Source organism: Trichosurus vulpecula, chromosome 1 (genome assembly GCF_011100635.1).
Source record: "Trichosurus vulpecula isolate mTriVul1 chromosome 1, mTriVul1.pri, whole genome shotgun sequence".
In the NCBI taxonomy this organism is placed as follows: Eukaryota; Metazoa; Chordata; class Mammalia; order Diprotodontia; family Phalangeridae; genus Trichosurus; species Trichosurus vulpecula.
In genome coordinates this window covers 21,171,488-21,187,950 of record NC_050573.1, presented here as the reverse complement: position 1 = coordinate 21,187,950, position 16,463 = coordinate 21,171,488, and the positions used below count along the sequence as shown (strand labels likewise).

Genomic DNA, 16,463 nt, shown 5'->3' with positions numbered 1-16,463 from the left:
GAGATGGGGTGGGGGCAAAGGCAGAGAGAAAGTCAGGGAAGGGAAGAGAGAAGGGAAGGTCCAGCCTAGGAAAGCAGAAAGAGCCCAGCCAGTGCCACAGAAGGGACGGAGTCAGCAGCCTCGAGCTTAGGTCCATCACCCCTCCTCTTATCACGTAGCCCCTTCCCACAGCTCACCCCGGAACTCCTCGTCTGTCAGGCGCTTCTTCTGGGTAAGCAGGAAGGAGAGTAGCCCATCCAAGTCAGCGGTGGATCCCCGGGACACAATGTCAAAAAGAATGGGTCGGTTGAAGACTTTGAGGATGGGGGGTGGATCAGGAGCCGGGGCTTTGGCACTCTGGGGCTCCTTCCTAGAAAGGGAAAACAGAGGGTTTTCTGAGCCCCTGCAGAGGATGTCAGGGCATCTCACTGCTCCCACACATAAAGACTCTACCAACTTTGGCCTCCACATCAGGGTAGTCTGAGTAAACAGCCAGAGGGGAAGGAGAGAAAAAGAGGAGATCTAAATGGAGAGAAAGGTGGGGTGGGGTAGAGCGGACAGAGAGACTGAGACAAAGACGGAGAGACAGATAGAGAAATACTGATAAAGAGATACGGCAGCCACGGGAAGGGGAGAGAGAGAATGGGAGAGGGAGGAGGGAGAAAGAGAGAGAGAAGGAAGGAGGGAAGCAGGGAGAGACAAGGAGAGAGAAAAGTAGAGAGGGAGAGACAGAGACAGAGAGACAGAAAGGGAGAGAGACAAAGAGACAGACAGAGGGAGATAGACAGAGGGAGAGAAACAGAGAGAGACAAGGAGGGAGAGAAGGAGGAAGGGAAAGACAGAGATGGAGGAAACAGCACAGAAAGATAGAAGGAGAGACAGAAAGCTAGAGAGACAGACCTAAGTCAGTCAGAACAATCACCATCCGGAGTCAGGAGATCCAGATCCTAAACCCAGTTCTACTATTTACTGACTGTGTCACCATGGACAACTAAGTTCACATCTCTAAGTCTCAGTTTCTTTACCTGTAAAACGGAAATAAATCCACTCCACGACCCAGGATACATACCACTGAAATGGAGGTGGGGGGGAGGAGTACTACGGTGCATTGGTAAAAGCACAAGATTTGGGTTCAAGAATCCCAGGCTTATGTGACCTTAGACAAGTCACTCCCCCACTTTGGGCCTCAGTGTGCTTCTCTATAAAAAGTGGGAGTTAGACTAGATGTCTCCTGGAGTCTCTTTCCACTGTAATTCTGTGACTGTAAGATTATGATGACCTTATAGAAAGCACAAGATAGAAAGTAGTGAAGAAGAAGAGAGAATCAGACAAGAAGAGCCAGACTAAGAGGTGGGAAGAGAAGAAGAAGGAAGAAAAGAAGGAAAGGAAGGAAGGGAGGGAGAGAGGGAGGTAGAGATGGATGGAGGGAAGAAGGAAGCAAGGGAGGTACAGAGGGAGGGAGGGAAGAAGGAAGGGAGGGGGAGGGAAAAAGGAGGGAGAGAGGGAGGAAGGAAGGGAGGAAGGAAGGAAGGAAGGAAGGAAGGAAGGAAGGAAGGAAGGAAGGAAGGAAGGAAGGAATGATGGAAGGAAAGAAGAGAGGGAGAGAAGGAAGGAAGGAAGAAGGAAGGAAGGGAGGAAGGAAGAGAGGAAAGGAGGGAGGGAGGGAAGAAGCTTGATTCCTGCTTGCTATATGCCAGGCACCATGCTAAGCTCTCGGAAAACAAGGAAAAGTCCCTGCCCTCAGAGAGTTTACATCTAATAAGGGAGACAACAGGTCCAAAGGTGCTCCTGCAACGTAGATAAAAGGTAAAGACTAAAACCAAAGAGGAGGTAGGTGAGGATCTAAGACAGAGTGACAGAAAAGGGACCAGAAATGCAGAAAGAACAGAAGATGAGGAGGAGAGATAAGGCGAGAGATAATCATCACAGTCACAGACATGGATTGAGCATTATAGAGACAGTGGCAAAAATAATCCCCATTTTTTCATCTGGTAGAATGTAAGCTCCTTAAAGGCAGGGACCGCCTCCTTTTTGTCTTTGCATCTCACTGTGCTAGTATGTAGTAGGTGCTTAATAAATACTTGCTGTTTGGCTTGATCTCATAAGTCAGGTGTTTCAAGGTGAGGAAATAGCCCAAGAAGGGAGGCGTTTGTTAGTCAGTGGGAGAATAGAGATCCAAGGCTGGGTGATGCCATCCATGACTACCCAGCCCCCTCAGGGACAAAGCAGAGTGGGTAGAGTGGGCTGGTTGGGGGGTCCTGACATTATTCCCTACACACAAACACACACAGAGAAATAAATATACATGCAAACACATACAAATATACATACCTGTACAAACACACATAAATGCATGCTTACCTATATATACACAAATAAACACAGGTCCACACATAAACACAAATATACACACATAAATATCTACCTACACACATATGTAAATACACAATAAATACCTACACACATATAAACAAAAAAATCCACACAAACACACATAAATACACGCATATACACAATACATATAAACATAAGTATATACACACAAATACATAATATACACATAAATACATGTAAACACATATACATAGATAAATATGCATATAAACACATATACACACATAAACAGACATATATATACACACATACATATATAAACACATATAAATATACAAATATATGCAAACACACATACACACATAAATATACACATAAAGATCTATATATGCATACAAACACACACCTATACATACATATAAACACATACACATACACACCTACACACATAAGACACACAAATACACACATACACAGACACGCCCAAAATGAGGAACAGCTGCTGGACGAGTGGGAAAGCTAGGTGGCCCAGGTGTGTTTCTCCAAGCATGACCCAGGCCTCACTTTCCAAAACTAGCCCCACACCTCCCAGCCTGCCCACAAGTCCTGGGCCTGCTCCCCAGCCTGGTCTCCACTGACCTGGTTAAGAAGGAAACAGCAAGAACAGCCCCAAGCCACCTGTGTGCTAGTTCCCAGAAGCCAGCGAGGCAGAACCAGCCCTGGCCAGACGGGCACAAAGCTGGCTCTGCGCCAGGCCTTGGAGCAAGGAGCCAGGAGACGAGGGTTCATGCTCCAGCTTCTCTCTTGCATGACCTTGGGCAAGCCGCCTGCCCTCTCTGGACCTCAGTTTCCAAATCTGTTAAATGAGAAACTAGAGGATCTCACAGGTCTCTCCCAGCTCTGAATCCTAACAATTCTGAGAAAGGTGGTGGCACCCAGTGCCAGGCCTGCTGTCAGTCCCCAAATCCCAGACTCAGGGTCCTAAGCTCATTCTAAGAGGCATCTTCAGCAACCAGGGCTCTTGGTCCCCCTCTTCCCCACCACGAAAAGTGGAAAGTAGGTTAGTAAGACCAAAAGACTCAGCTCTGTCCCTACTTTTCCCCTCCCCAGGGGTTCTCCTGGCCTGAACCAAATGGCCCCTACCCCAGGGGCATTCCTGGAGAGCAGTGAAGCACACGTGTGTGTGTGTGTGTGTGTGTGTGTGTTTTTCCTACACTGGGCCAGCCCTCAGCCCACCAAGGAGGAAGAGCTGGGATCCTCAGGGAGGGAAGAGTCCAAGGATGCCAATCACAAGCACTGTCTACAGGGTCAGGCATCATCTCATATGCATAGCACCAGGCAAGCATCTATGTAAATGATATGCAAATTATATGTAAATCAAACAAGGAATGTTGTGCCTCCAAAACATTTCTGTGTCAACTGCTTCCATGAGTGAGCCAGGGGGGACCTGAAGGGAGTCAGGAGAGGGTTCCAGGCCCAGCTTTGTGACTACCTGACTGTGTGACCTTGGCCAAATCCTCTCTAAGCCTAAGTTTTTTAGTTGTGGTTTTTTGTTGTTCTTTAAAATTTCTAAAATAAAAGGACTGGACTAAGAGAGGCTCTCCACTGACTATAACAGCAACATTCCCTCTGCTAAAAGTCACTTGTTCTGAGACCTCCCAGCCCTGACATCCCCTGTTCCAAGGCCCCTGAGGCCCCTCCCAGCCCTGACAGTCTATCTTCCATGTACTAAAGGCTCTTCTGGCTCTGAATGTCTGCAAGCCTTTGTGAAGCTGCCAGCCACAGAGGCGAGCTGAGGGCTGGGCCCCCTTGGGCCTCTCCCAGGCCCAGGAGCACACAGGTCTCATTCAGGTTGGAGGCAGACCTGGACAGGGTGGGCAGCAGGCAGCCGGAGGTGCCAGGGGGAGCTCACAAAGCCAAGCCTGTTTTTGGTGTTGGGAGAGCCGTCCCTCGAAAGCCACACTTGTTAGGGGTGGGTGGGGTCCAGGGACAGGCAAAAGAACAAGTTCCCTCAGCGCTGTCCTCTGGACATGAAGAAGGGGGCTCCAGGAGTCTCTCAGCGCTAACCTGCCAGCTTCCCGTCAGCCAGCCAGGCTCTAGGTGCCAGCTTCTTCCCAAGTTCAGCCTCTCAGAGAGCGGTGGCCTCACTGAGCCAGGAGAGTGATGTTCCTGCCTCAGGTCCCCAGCTGGGCTTTCCAATGCTCAGGGACTCCTCCAGCCAAGGGATATTTGGGAAGATGTCAAAACACTTCCTTGCCTTTTCCCAATCTCTCCAGATGCTCAGGCCTCCCCCATCTCAGACCACCTTCCACCTATGCTCTATAGCTTTTCTATTATTTACATGTTGTCTCCCCATTAGAACATAAGCTGCTTGAGGGCAGGGCCTGGTTTTGATTTTCTTTGTATACCTAAGATTTAGCACAGGGCCTGGTATACAGCAAGTCCTTAATAAGTGCTTGTTGCCAGGGGAGGGAGGGAGTGGGGCTTGGAGGAAGAGCCCCGGGAAGGCGGGGTCACTGGATCCCAGAGTGGGGAGGGGCTTGGGGAGATGCCCCAGGAAGGTGGGGTCACTAGATCCCAAAGCCTGGGGAGTGGGAGATGGAGGAGGACCAGAAAGGCTGGGGGTGGGAGGGAGAGCTTAGGGAGGTCTTGGAGCTCCAAAACAGAGATTTTCTATTTGATTCTAAAGGTGATAGGGAACTACTTGAGTATATTTAATAGTGGGGTGGGAGGGAATGACATGGTCAGACTTGAACTTTAGGGAAAATCACTTCATAGCTGAGTGGAAGATGGGAGGAGGGACAGCAGAGAGAGACTTAAGGCAGGCAGACCAAACAGTAGATTAAGGAAAGAAGAAGGAAGGAAGGAAGGAAGGAAGGAAGGAAGGAAGGAAGGAAGGAAGGAAGGGAAAGACGGAAGGAGGGAGGGAAGAAGGAAGGGAGGAAGGAAGGAAAGAAGAGAGGGAAGGAGGGAAGGAGGGGAGGGAGGGAGGAAGGAAGGAAGGGAAAGAAGGAAGGAGGGAAGAAGAAAGGGAGGAAGGAAGGAAAGAAGGAAGGAAGGAAGGGAGAGAAGGAAGGAGGGAAGAAGGAAGGGAGGAAGGAAGGAAAGAAGAGAGAGAGGGAAGGAGGGAAGGAAGGGAGGGAGGGAGGAAAGAAAGAGGGAGGGAAGGATGGGGGAGGGAAAGAAGGAAGGAAGGGAGGAAGACCTCACCCACAGGGTACTCTCCAGTTTTAAATCTCTGATCCTATGATCTTGCTACACTTCCAATATCTCTCTGCCTCTAAGGACCCAGGTCCTTCTAAACCATTTCCCAAACCCCAATTCTGAAACCTCAATCCCCATGAAATATCTGAAAATGTATTTAAACTATGGTGTAAAGGACAGAATGTATTACTAGCCCTTTCAGGATGCTCTGATCACAGAAAGAGAACAATGCTTCATCCAAAGAAATGAATATCAAATGGCTAAAAGTTCAGGTAGTGTAATGGGGAGTAAAGTGTAATCTTGAATGAAGAGGCCTTTCAGGAACTCTCCAAATCCCCTCCACTCTGCTGTCTCCTCAGGCTTTCCTCATTCCCATGATCGCAGCATCAATGCCTCACACGCTTTTGCTCCATAGCCTGATGGAGTAGAGAGAAGCCAGGACTGGGAAGTCAGGAGGCCTGGGTTCTAAGCCTGGCTTATCCCTAATTTGCACAGTGTGACCTTTGGCCAAGTCCCATGGCCCTTTACAATGTTTACCATGAGCTTTCTTCAAAACAGTCCTGTGGGGAGGGAGGGCGGGAGGCTCTGTACTCCCATTTTAGAGATGAGAAAATTGAGAAGTAAAGACAAAGAGAATTAGGACTTGAACCAAGCTCTCCTTCCTCCTTCCTGGGAGCCCCCACCCACAGGATCACAAGATTTAAAGCTTTATATGGCCTTAGAGGTGTGTAGTCCCACCTCCACATTTGACAGATGGAGAAACTAAAGTCCAGTGAAAAGAGTGTTCGGCTCAGAGTCAAGAGGACCTAAGTTCAAATCCAGCCTTAGACACTTAGTAGCTGCGTGACCCTGGGCAAGTCACTTCAGCCTGTCTGCCTGTTTCTTAATCTGTAAAACGAGCTGGAGAAGGAAATGGCAAAACCACTCCCATGTCTCTGCCAAGAAAACCCCAGATGGAGTCACAGAGAGTCAGACATGACTGAGAAAAGACTGAACAATGGGAAGAGACTTGCCCAGGGTCACATGGGTAGAATGTGGCAGACCTGGGCATTGAAACCTCATCCTCTGGACTTGGAGACAGGAAGACCTGAGTTCAAATCCCACCTCAGATATTCACTAGCTATGTGATCCTACACAAGTCCTTGCATCTCTCTGGGCCTCAGTTTCCCTCTCTGTCAAGGGAAGGTGGTTGGCTTCAGTGAGCTCTAAGATCACTTCCAGCTCTGAATCAGGGAAGTCCCAGGCTCTCCCCATTGCACCACCCACTGTATACAACGTAGCCCTCCAAGTAGACCTCCATCTGGGGGTCTCCAGAGGAAAGGATTTGGACCAGCAGCAAAGAGCCTCCCAACCCACCCAGGATTCTGGCTCCTCTGACTTACTTTCAAAGTGGCAAAGGAAAACACTGCCCCCTCTCCCCAAGTACCAGGCTGAGAAATCTAGCTCCGGAAGGGACCTCAGAGGCCATCGAGTCCAGGCCCTTCCTTTGACAGAAGGGGAAACTGAGGTTGTCTCTTGCCCCAGGGTACATAGGGAGTTGCCAGATTTACAGCTAGAGAGAAAATCAGAGGCCATGCAGCTAAACTCCCTCACTTCACAAGGGGAGGAACTAAGACCATGGGAATGAAGTGAATTGCCCAAGGTAACACAGGTGGCAGTTAGAGACCCCAGGAAGGGGCCCCCGAGTCAGAGGGCAGCAAATACTCACTCTATAATCTTCTTTCTGCGCCGTTTGTTGTTGTCGCTGGGGTGGTGCCGATAGGTCCCATAGTCAAAGAGAGAGTCCATGGGGGCCTTCTTGGGGCCAGGAACGACGGAGGACTCGTAAATGGTGGACTCCAGCAGGTCCATGGGGTTGGGCATGCCCTTGCGGAATGCCCCGTGGAATTTCATGCGCAGGTTCTGCCGGGCATCCCCCTGGGCAGGTGGACTGCGGCTCGGCTCCCCTCCTACCGAGGGTGAGCCATCCTCCCCTTCAAACAGATTGGCCAAGGAGGACAGGGGAAATGTCTCTCCTGGAGGGCTGCTCTCATCCCCAGGGGGCTCGCCCGCTTCCCCAGGGCTGGCTCTGGGAGGGTCTTCAGGATCCATCATGCCTGGCCCCTGGTTTCCTCCCACTGATCGCTATTCTACAAGAAAGAAGATAGAAAGGTGAGCCAAAGTAGGGTTGAACAGCATCTCAGAGGGGTGGGGACATGACTTCCCTAATTAGGGAGGGCCCAGACCCAGGGCCACCCAGGTCTTTGGAGAAACCCTGCCCTTCTGCCATGGGAGAGGCCAGTGCCTGGGACCACCCAGGCCCCCCTAAGAGGGAGACATGGGACTGAGCTAAAGGTCCCCTGCCCAGGCAGCCCATGTCTGCAGACACTGGGACTAGGGCTGGATGTTGTCTCAAAGAAGCCGTTGTAATTAGAGGGGACTTCAACCATGGGACAGGCGGCCTCTCCTAGATGTGGTTGTGCTTGGCCAGCCCTGGGAGTGGGGCACAGAACAGGCCCTTCTTTCATAGAACCTATAAATAATGAGTGACCATAGGAGCCCAGCCCAGGAGCCAGGATACACCAAGGGATTGCCAGCATTTAGAGAAGGAAAGCTTAGCTGCCTCCCACCCCCACCCAGGACCCACACTGAAAGCCCCCAGACTTGGACCCTTGACAAGAAGAGGGTGGAGCTCCCCTAAGGGAAAGGGGATAAGGCTGGGAGCCAGGACATGTGCAGGCAGTGGGCAAAAAGCAGAAGACCATTGGTTTTGGAGCCAAGGAGCCTGGGTAGGCCCCTAGAACATGCCATGCTGTCCCAGGTTCAAATACTGATTCTGACACTTATTAACTAAGCAACCCTAGGTGAATTATAACTTCTCTGGGCCTCAGTTTCCCTAGCTGTAAAATGAGGGAGATGGACTAAATGAGAGGTACATTGGCATAAAGTATAGAGGGCTGAACTTGGACACAGGAAGATCTGAATTCAAATCCTATCTCAGTCACTTAGCTTTGGGACAGTTTCACTATCTGTAAGATGGTGGTTGGGGGAGGGGGGTTGGACTAGGTGACCTCTGAGACCCTTCCAGCTCTAAATCTATGAAATTATGAAATTACTTCCTGGGTAACCAGAGAGGTTTGCCTCTCTGGTCCTCAGTGTCCCCTTTTGTAAAAAAGGAAGGGGCTGGACTATGATCAATAGATCAATGAATCTATGATGCTCATGTCTCCTGACATGTCCTTGAACTGAGCCCTCAGAAGCTGAGAAGCTGAGTCAGAGTGCTGAGAGAATGGGAATGGGGGAGACAATGCAGTGGGTGAGTGGTGGTGGGGACAGAAGGGTAAGGAGTTCCCTCCCTATAGGATAAGCACGATGGGAACTGGGAGTTGTATAGTATTTGGAATGAGAGCTTAATTTGGGGTCAGAAGACCTGGATTCAAATCCTGACTCTGCTGCCTACAACCTGGGAGACTTTGAACAAATCTTCTTGAGCATCTGTTTATTCCTCAGTAAAAATGAGAGGGCTGAAAAAATTATTTTTTTAAAAAATGAGAACATGGCTGTAAGAAATGATGAGCAGAACGGTTTCAGAAAAACCTAGAAAGACCTACATGAACTGATGCAAAGTGAAGTGAGGAGAACACTGTACACAGTAACGGCAACATTGTAACAGTCATCAACTGTGAATTACTTAGCTATTGTCTGCAATACAATGATCCAAAGAACTCATGATGAAAAATTCTATCCATATCCAGAGAAAGAAATATGGAGTCAGAATGAAGATCAAAGCAGACTCTTTTCCACTTTTGTGTGTGTGTGTGTGTGTGTGTGTGTGTGTGTGTGTGTTCTTTTTCTTTTGGTCTGTGTCTTCTTTCACAACATGACTAATATGGAAATACATTTTGCACACATAATCTATATCAAATTGTTGCCTTTTCAAGGAGAGAGGACGGGAAGGAGGAGGGGAGAGAATTTAGAACTCAAAATTTTTAAAAAATGAGAACATGAAAATAGATGGCTTCTGAGGTCTCTTCTAGCTCTCAATCTATGATCCAAGTCATTTCACCTCAGCCTCAGTTTCCACATCTGAAAAACGGGGCCAATAATACCAGCTGAATCTATGTCAAAGGGTTCTCACAAGGATCAAATGAGACATTGTTTGTAAAGTGTTTTGCAAACCTTAAAGTGCTATTGACATTTTGGCTATTTTCATTTCAGGTATAAAGGAAGCACGGTTAGAGGACCAGCTTCTGGGTCAGAAAGACCTAGCTTCAAGTCCTTCCTCTGACAGATGTCATTCAACCCCCTCAATGCTCGCACAAGTCTCTAAGAATACAAGTTACAACTCAGTGACTGATCTGCACTGAGGAAGGAAAATTCCATACTGGGAGTCCATCCTTTCCCCTCCCCCTCCCCATAAATTCACAGGTCCAGACCCCAAAAAACCAACCACAAAATCTCGGGCAAGTCACTTGACTTCGGTGGGCCTCAGTTTCCTCATCTGTGAAATGAAGAGTTTGGGTTATTTCAAAGGACCTGGCCAGCCCTAGATCCTATGGGCCTGTCCACATCTTCCCTTGACCATTAGTGCCACCCTCGTGGCCCACCTGTGGGGAGGGATCCCAAGCCAAGGTCAGGGGCAGGCAGCCCTCTGTGGACAGCAGCCTGGAAAGAATGCATCCTCTTGGTCAGGAAGCTTGGCGCTGGGTGCAAATTTCCTGGAACTTCTAACCATCCCACTCTTGGAGTTGTGTCTGGAAATTTTTTGCTTGTTTTTCTTAATCAGCACAAACACATTCCCCATGTCACACTCTTCCCCACAAAAAAATACACGCACATATACACAGTCATAAATCAATAATTTGGCTTTCATTTGCCCCATGGTGAGCCAAGGACAAAAACTGCTAAGAGCCCTTAGGTCAATGGAAGAGTTAAGACTCCCCCTGAGGGGGAGGAAGGAGAGAAAGAAGATCATGAAGGACCTAGTCCAGGTGGGAGTGCTTGAGAGGGGAAACCAGCATATGGCCCTGAAACTGGGAGCACTTTCCCACAGCAGGAGGAAGGGAAGGGGGGGAAAGCACAAGCATTTATTAAACACCTACTATGTGCCAGGCACTATCCTAAATGCTTTACTAATATTCTCATTTGGTCCTCACACCAACCCTGCCATTATTATCCCCCTTTTATAGATGAGGAAACTAAGGTAGGTAGGAGTTAAGTGACTTGCTAAGGTCACATGGCTAATAAGTATCTGGATTTGAACTCAGTTCTTCTTGAATCTTGGCCTCTGGTCACTGGGCCACCTACCTACCAGGATAGCAGGCCTGGAACCACTAGCTGGCTTAGTGGCCAGTCATTCTGGGAATGGACCAGCCATTTTGGGAATGGGCTGACCAGTTCATCTCGGACATTCAATCATCCTCCTTCAAGAAAAGCAGATGGGGACGTCAGTCATGTCATTAACAGGAATAGCCTGTTAATTACGTCTTTTCATTTCCTGGGCAGCCAAGGAGAGCCCAGAGGGGACACTGAGATGTTTAATATAGTGCAGGGACCACCATAATGGTATAATTTAGACACTGAAGGTCTGAGTCAGGCAAGGTTCAACTCCTAGGTGGAACCCTTCCCCCTAGATATATGCCCAGCCCCTCAGGAGCCCCTCATTCACCAGGAAAGAATTCAACATGGATCTTTTTTATAATAATAGTATTGATATTCCAATCCACAAGAGCCTTCCGTATCGATGATACTTTGTGTCTACTGTGTAAACCTTGTTATGTATATATCGTTAGAAGGTAAGGTCCTTGAGGGCAGGAGCTGATTCTGCTTTCTCTCTGTAGCCCCAGTGCTTAGCACAGTGCCTCGTACACAGCGGCTAATTCATAAATGCTTATTGACTAAAGGATTGTTTGATGCTTGATACAAAGTAAGCTCCTTGAGGCGGGGACTGCTTTTGCTTTTATTTTGTGTCCCAGTTCTCAGCACAGCGTCTGGTACATAGGTGGCCATTAATTAATGCTTATCGATTGATGGATTGCTTGCTCAGATCCTTGTGGGCAAGGCCTATTTAATTTTTGTCTTGGTATTTCCAGTGGCTAGCACACAGTAGGCACTTAATAGAGACATGTGGATTGATTTGGTTCTCAAGAATCAAGAGTCAGCTGTTGGTCACTTTGACTTCTTCCAGTCCAGGGACCAAAATCCCTGTCTGTCCTGCCGCAACTCCAAGGCCACAATGACTCCCACCCAAGAGTAACAACCCAAGTCCTCAGCCAGAACACAAAGCCCACCAGACTTGACATCAGAAAACTTGGGAAATTGGCTCAGGAACTTACTTGGCCAGGCTGGAGTCACAGAATGTCCGAGGTGAAACGGACCTCAGAAGCCATCTGGTGTGAGTAGGAAGTCCAGCATCCCAGTGAGGGCACTATCCCACTACCTCCTGGGGCAGCCCATTCTGCCATGGGACAGCTCTCAGGATTAGGAAGTTTTCCTCAGCATCAAGCCAAAATTGGCCTTCTTACAACTTCTACCTGTTAAGCCTAGTTCTCCCCTTTTGTCATGTGTCCTTCTAAGGTCCTTTAAACGCTAGTCCCTAAGGCCCTCCCTATGATGGCCACAGTCAGCCTCTATCTCCTCACCAGGGTGTGAAATGCCCACTGGGAATTTCAAACAAAATGGCATCTTCACTGTTCTGCTCACTTACTAGCTTCATCCCCATCCTGTAAATCTTTTTTTTTTGGAGGGGGGAAGGCAGGGCAATTGGGGTTAAGTGACTTGCCCAAGGTCACACAGCTGTGTCAAGTGTCTGAGAGCGGATTTGAACTCAGGTCCTCCTGACTCCAGGGCTGGTGCTCTACTCACTGCGCCACCTAGCTGCCCCTATCCTATAAATCTCCACTCACAGATCCTAGATCTGGTTTTAGAAAAGGGCGTCCAGTCCAACTACCTCATTGCACAGACGGGGAAAGTGAGCCACAAGGAAGAATTGGCTTGCTCAGGTTACACAGGCAGGAAGGGGCAGACATGGGATTTGAACCCAAAACCATTGCTTATCCCGTCAACTACAATCTCTGCCCTTTAGGCTCACAGGATCCTAAATATGGAGCAGGAAGGGCCCTTATGGCTATCTACCCCAATCTCCTCATTTTCAGGGAGGATTCTGAGGTCAAGAGATAACTGGGAGGAGCAGCAAGGTGGCACAGTGAGTAGAGCACCAGCCCTGGAGTCAGGAGGACCTGAGTTCAAATTCAGCCTCACACATGTACTATCTGCATGACTCTATGCAAGTCACTTAACCCCGATTGCCTCCAAAATAAAATAACAGGTTTAGTGTGTACTGTGCTAGACTTCAAATCAAGAAGACCTGGGCTTGGGCACTTCCTAGCTGGCCTAACTCAAACATTTACTAGCTGTTTGACCCTGGACAAATTACTGAATTTCTCTGTGCCTCAGTTTCCTCATCTGTACAACAGAGATAATAATAGCCCCTACCACATAGGGTATGAGATATGTACATAAAATACTTTGCACACCAAGAAATACTACTATTGATATTATTATTTTCAAAAGAAACTTTCCCAAGGTGATGCTGACAGCAAGTGGTACAGTGAGGATTTGAACGCAGGGCCTTTGGCTCCAAAGCTGATATGACTGACACTTCATGCTATTGCCAGCCCTCCTCTCTGCTTCTCCAAATCGTCCCCGTCCTTCCTAGCCCAAAACAAAGCCTATATCCTCCAGGGAGCCTACCCGGATTGCTCCACCCCAGGGCTCCCACTCTTCCAGGCCTTACTGTCTGTATCATACATTAAACTCAATGCTCAGACTGGCATCCAGTGGAATATTTGAAATAAGTTTAGAATTGGAGTCCAGAGAACTGGCTTCGAATCATGCTACTGACATTTACAAGCAATACAGGCAAGTCTCTCTGTGTCTTGGTTTCTTTGTCTGTAAAATGAGGGGGTCGAATTCAATAGCTTCCCTCCAAATCTAAGATCCTATGAATAAAGAGCATCAGAATCAGTAAGACCTGAGTTCAAATCCTGCCTCAAACACTTACTGGATATGTGATCACTTTGCCTCTGCCTCTAATCCCTCACCTATAAAATGGGATGATAGCACCAATCTCCCCTGGTTGTTATGAGGATCAAATGAAATAAGAGCTGTAAAACTCTCTGCAAATCTTAAAGCGCTGTGTAAATGGCAATTAGTTTTGTTCAGAACTGGTGCTTGACCTGGTAAGACTTATATGAACTGATGTGGAGTGAAGTAAGCAGAACCAGGAGAACAGGTTACACAGTATCCATAATATTATAACAATGTTGCACTGTGAATGACTTTGCTGGATTCTCAGCAATACAAAGATCCAAGATAATCCCAAAAGACTCATGATGAAAAAGGCTATCTGCCTCCAGGGAGAGAACGGATGGAATCTGAACACAGACGGAAGCAAACTATTTTTCACATTCTTCATTTTATTTTATTTTTTGGTTTGAGCTTTATTCCACAAAATGACCAATATGGAAATACCTTTTACGTGATTGCACATATATATAACCTATACTGAATTGCTTACCATCTCAGGGAAGGACAGAGGGAAAGAATTTGGAACTCAAATTTTTAAAAGACAAATGTTAAAAATTGTTTTTACATATAATTGGGGGAAGGGATAGTAGTTTTTAAAAAAAGAACTGCTGTTTGAGAAAAAGATTTGGATCTCTGGACCACAGATTAAAAGTATAGGAATGATCAGCTCCTGGCTAGGACTCAATTATACCTAAAAAGAGCTTGCATGAATGTATCATCCTAGAATCTGCCAACCTAATCGAACAAAGTTGAAACTGAAAAAGAAGTAAAGAAAATTGTTGACATAACTTCCAAGGAAGGTAAGTGCCCCCCAAAATGAAGGGAAAATAGCAGACATCCAGAAATTCACAGGAAATAAAAATCGAGAAAAGAACCAATAATAATCAAAATCCATCGCACACTAATGCATGGTTGGTGAAGCTGCGGACTCATCCAACCACTCTGCAAAACAAATTTGAATTATGCAAAGAGAGTGACTAAAATGTGCATAACCTCAGATCCAGAGAAGGAACTGCTAGATATGCACTCCAAGGAGGTCAATGATAAATTTGATCAATGATAAGAAGGGGCACATCTACACCAAAGTATTTAGGGAAGGATTTTTTGGTGGCAACTGGAAATCAAATAGATGCTTTTTGATTGGGGAATGGCTAAACAAGCTGTGGTCCATGAATAGATGGAATTTAATTGTGCTTTAAGAAATTAATATAGTGAAGAAAAAGGAATACAGGAAGACTACTAAGAACCAGTGTAAAGTAAAGTGAGAAAACCTAGGAGAAAAACAACACACCCAGTGCCTACAACAACCCAATAACTGAAACAGAATATTGTGAAATTGTCCTGACCAAGCTTGGTACCAAAGAAGAGATGGAAAAAGGAACCTCTACACCACTCTGGCTTCTTTGCAGAAGCGGGGGAATATGGGTCTGGAATATCATACACAATGTCAGACTTTTAAAGTATGTTGGCTAGTTTTCATGAACTTTTTTTTCTTCTTTATTATAAGGAATGGCTCTCTATGTACTGTACAGGATATAAAAACAAAAGACAGCAATGAAAATGTATTTTAAAATAAATAAAATCCTGACCTTCAGCTGTCTGTATGTAAATGTATAAAGTACAGATAGCCAGCAAGACAAGCTGGCAATTCAATGGTCTGAAAGCCAATGTGACCTCAGAAGTGTCACTGAGATTGGGTGGGAGCATTAATCTTTAAAAGCTACCATGTGTAAGGTGGGCAGCTAGGTGGCACAGTGCATAGAGTGCCTGGAGTCAGGAACACCTGAGTTCAATTCTGACCTCAGGTACATACTAGCTGTATGACCCTGGGCAAGTCACTTAACCTTGTTTGCTTCAGTTTCCTCATGTGTAAAATGAGCTGGAGACGGACATGGCAAACCACTCTGGCATCTTTGCCAAGAAAACTCCAAGTGGAATTACAAAAAGTCGCACATGACTGAATAACAAAAATGTATATGGTGCTTTCAGGTTTGCAAAAATAGAATGTCTGGTTGATTTTCTTATTTGATCCTCAGAGCTACCCCATAAGACAAATGCTGCAAATGTTATGGGATGGGAGACAGGACTTGGACCTGCCATTTCATTGCTATGGAGAACTCCCCAATGAGGAACTCCGTTCACCAGTGCAAGTCAGCACTCTCTCTGCAATTAGAGTCTGAGAGCAGGGATTCCTAACCTGGGGTCAGCTTTTTAACAGTTTGATAAATGCATTTCAATGTAATTGGTGTCCTTTGCAATCCTGTGTATTTTCTTTGAGGCACCTAAGAGCATTATTCTGAGAAGGGGCGCATAGGTGCCATCTGACTGCACCCAAAGGTAAAGATCCTGGGTAGAGTTGCCTTTCCCAGGGTCACATGGCCCAAACGTCTCACAAGCAAGAACTGCACCCAGACCTTCCTGGCTATGAGGTCAGCCACCATGCCACAGTCTTACAGATGGGGAAACTGAGGCTCAGAGAATAAATGGCTTTCCTATGGGGCTGTCAGTTGGGACAGTGGATAGAACATTGGGCCTGGAGTTCAAATCTTACTCAGATACTGACTAGATGTGTGACCTTGAGCAAGTCATTTAACCTCTATCTGCCTCAGTTTCCCCAACTATAAAATGGGAATACTGACAGCACCTACCTCACAGGGTCGATGTGAGGATCAAATGAGATGATATTTGTAAAGCACAGTGTCCAACACATAGTAGGTGCTATATAAATGCTAGGTATTATTACTATCGCTTAGGGTGCCATACAGCTGGTGAGTATTTGAGGTAAGGTTTGAACCAAGCTCTCTCCTGTCTCCAAGTCTATCACTCTGCCCACTTTTCCCTGTTATCTCTCAGGGACTGACTGGAGAAATCGAGCTCAT

The 16,463-nt window shown here is 47.0% G+C and overlaps 1 protein-coding gene across 1 annotated transcript in view; it reads right to left on the bottom strand.

The window, feature by feature from the left end:
- The window catches only part of TRPV4 (transient receptor potential cation channel subfamily V member 4), a 32,066-nt gene extending 24,455 nt beyond the window's left edge, over positions 1 to 7,611 (bottom strand). The window contains exons 1-2 of the mRNA XM_036740805.1: positions 7,226 to 7,611; positions 177 to 349 (exon numbers count right to left, since the gene is read on the bottom strand). Coding sequence (XP_036596700.1) covers positions 177 to 349; positions 7,226 to 7,611 — 559 coding nt within the window. The remainder of the gene's footprint in view (positions 1 to 176; positions 350 to 7,225) is intronic.
- Positions 7,612 to 16,463: the final 8,852 nt, after the last annotated feature.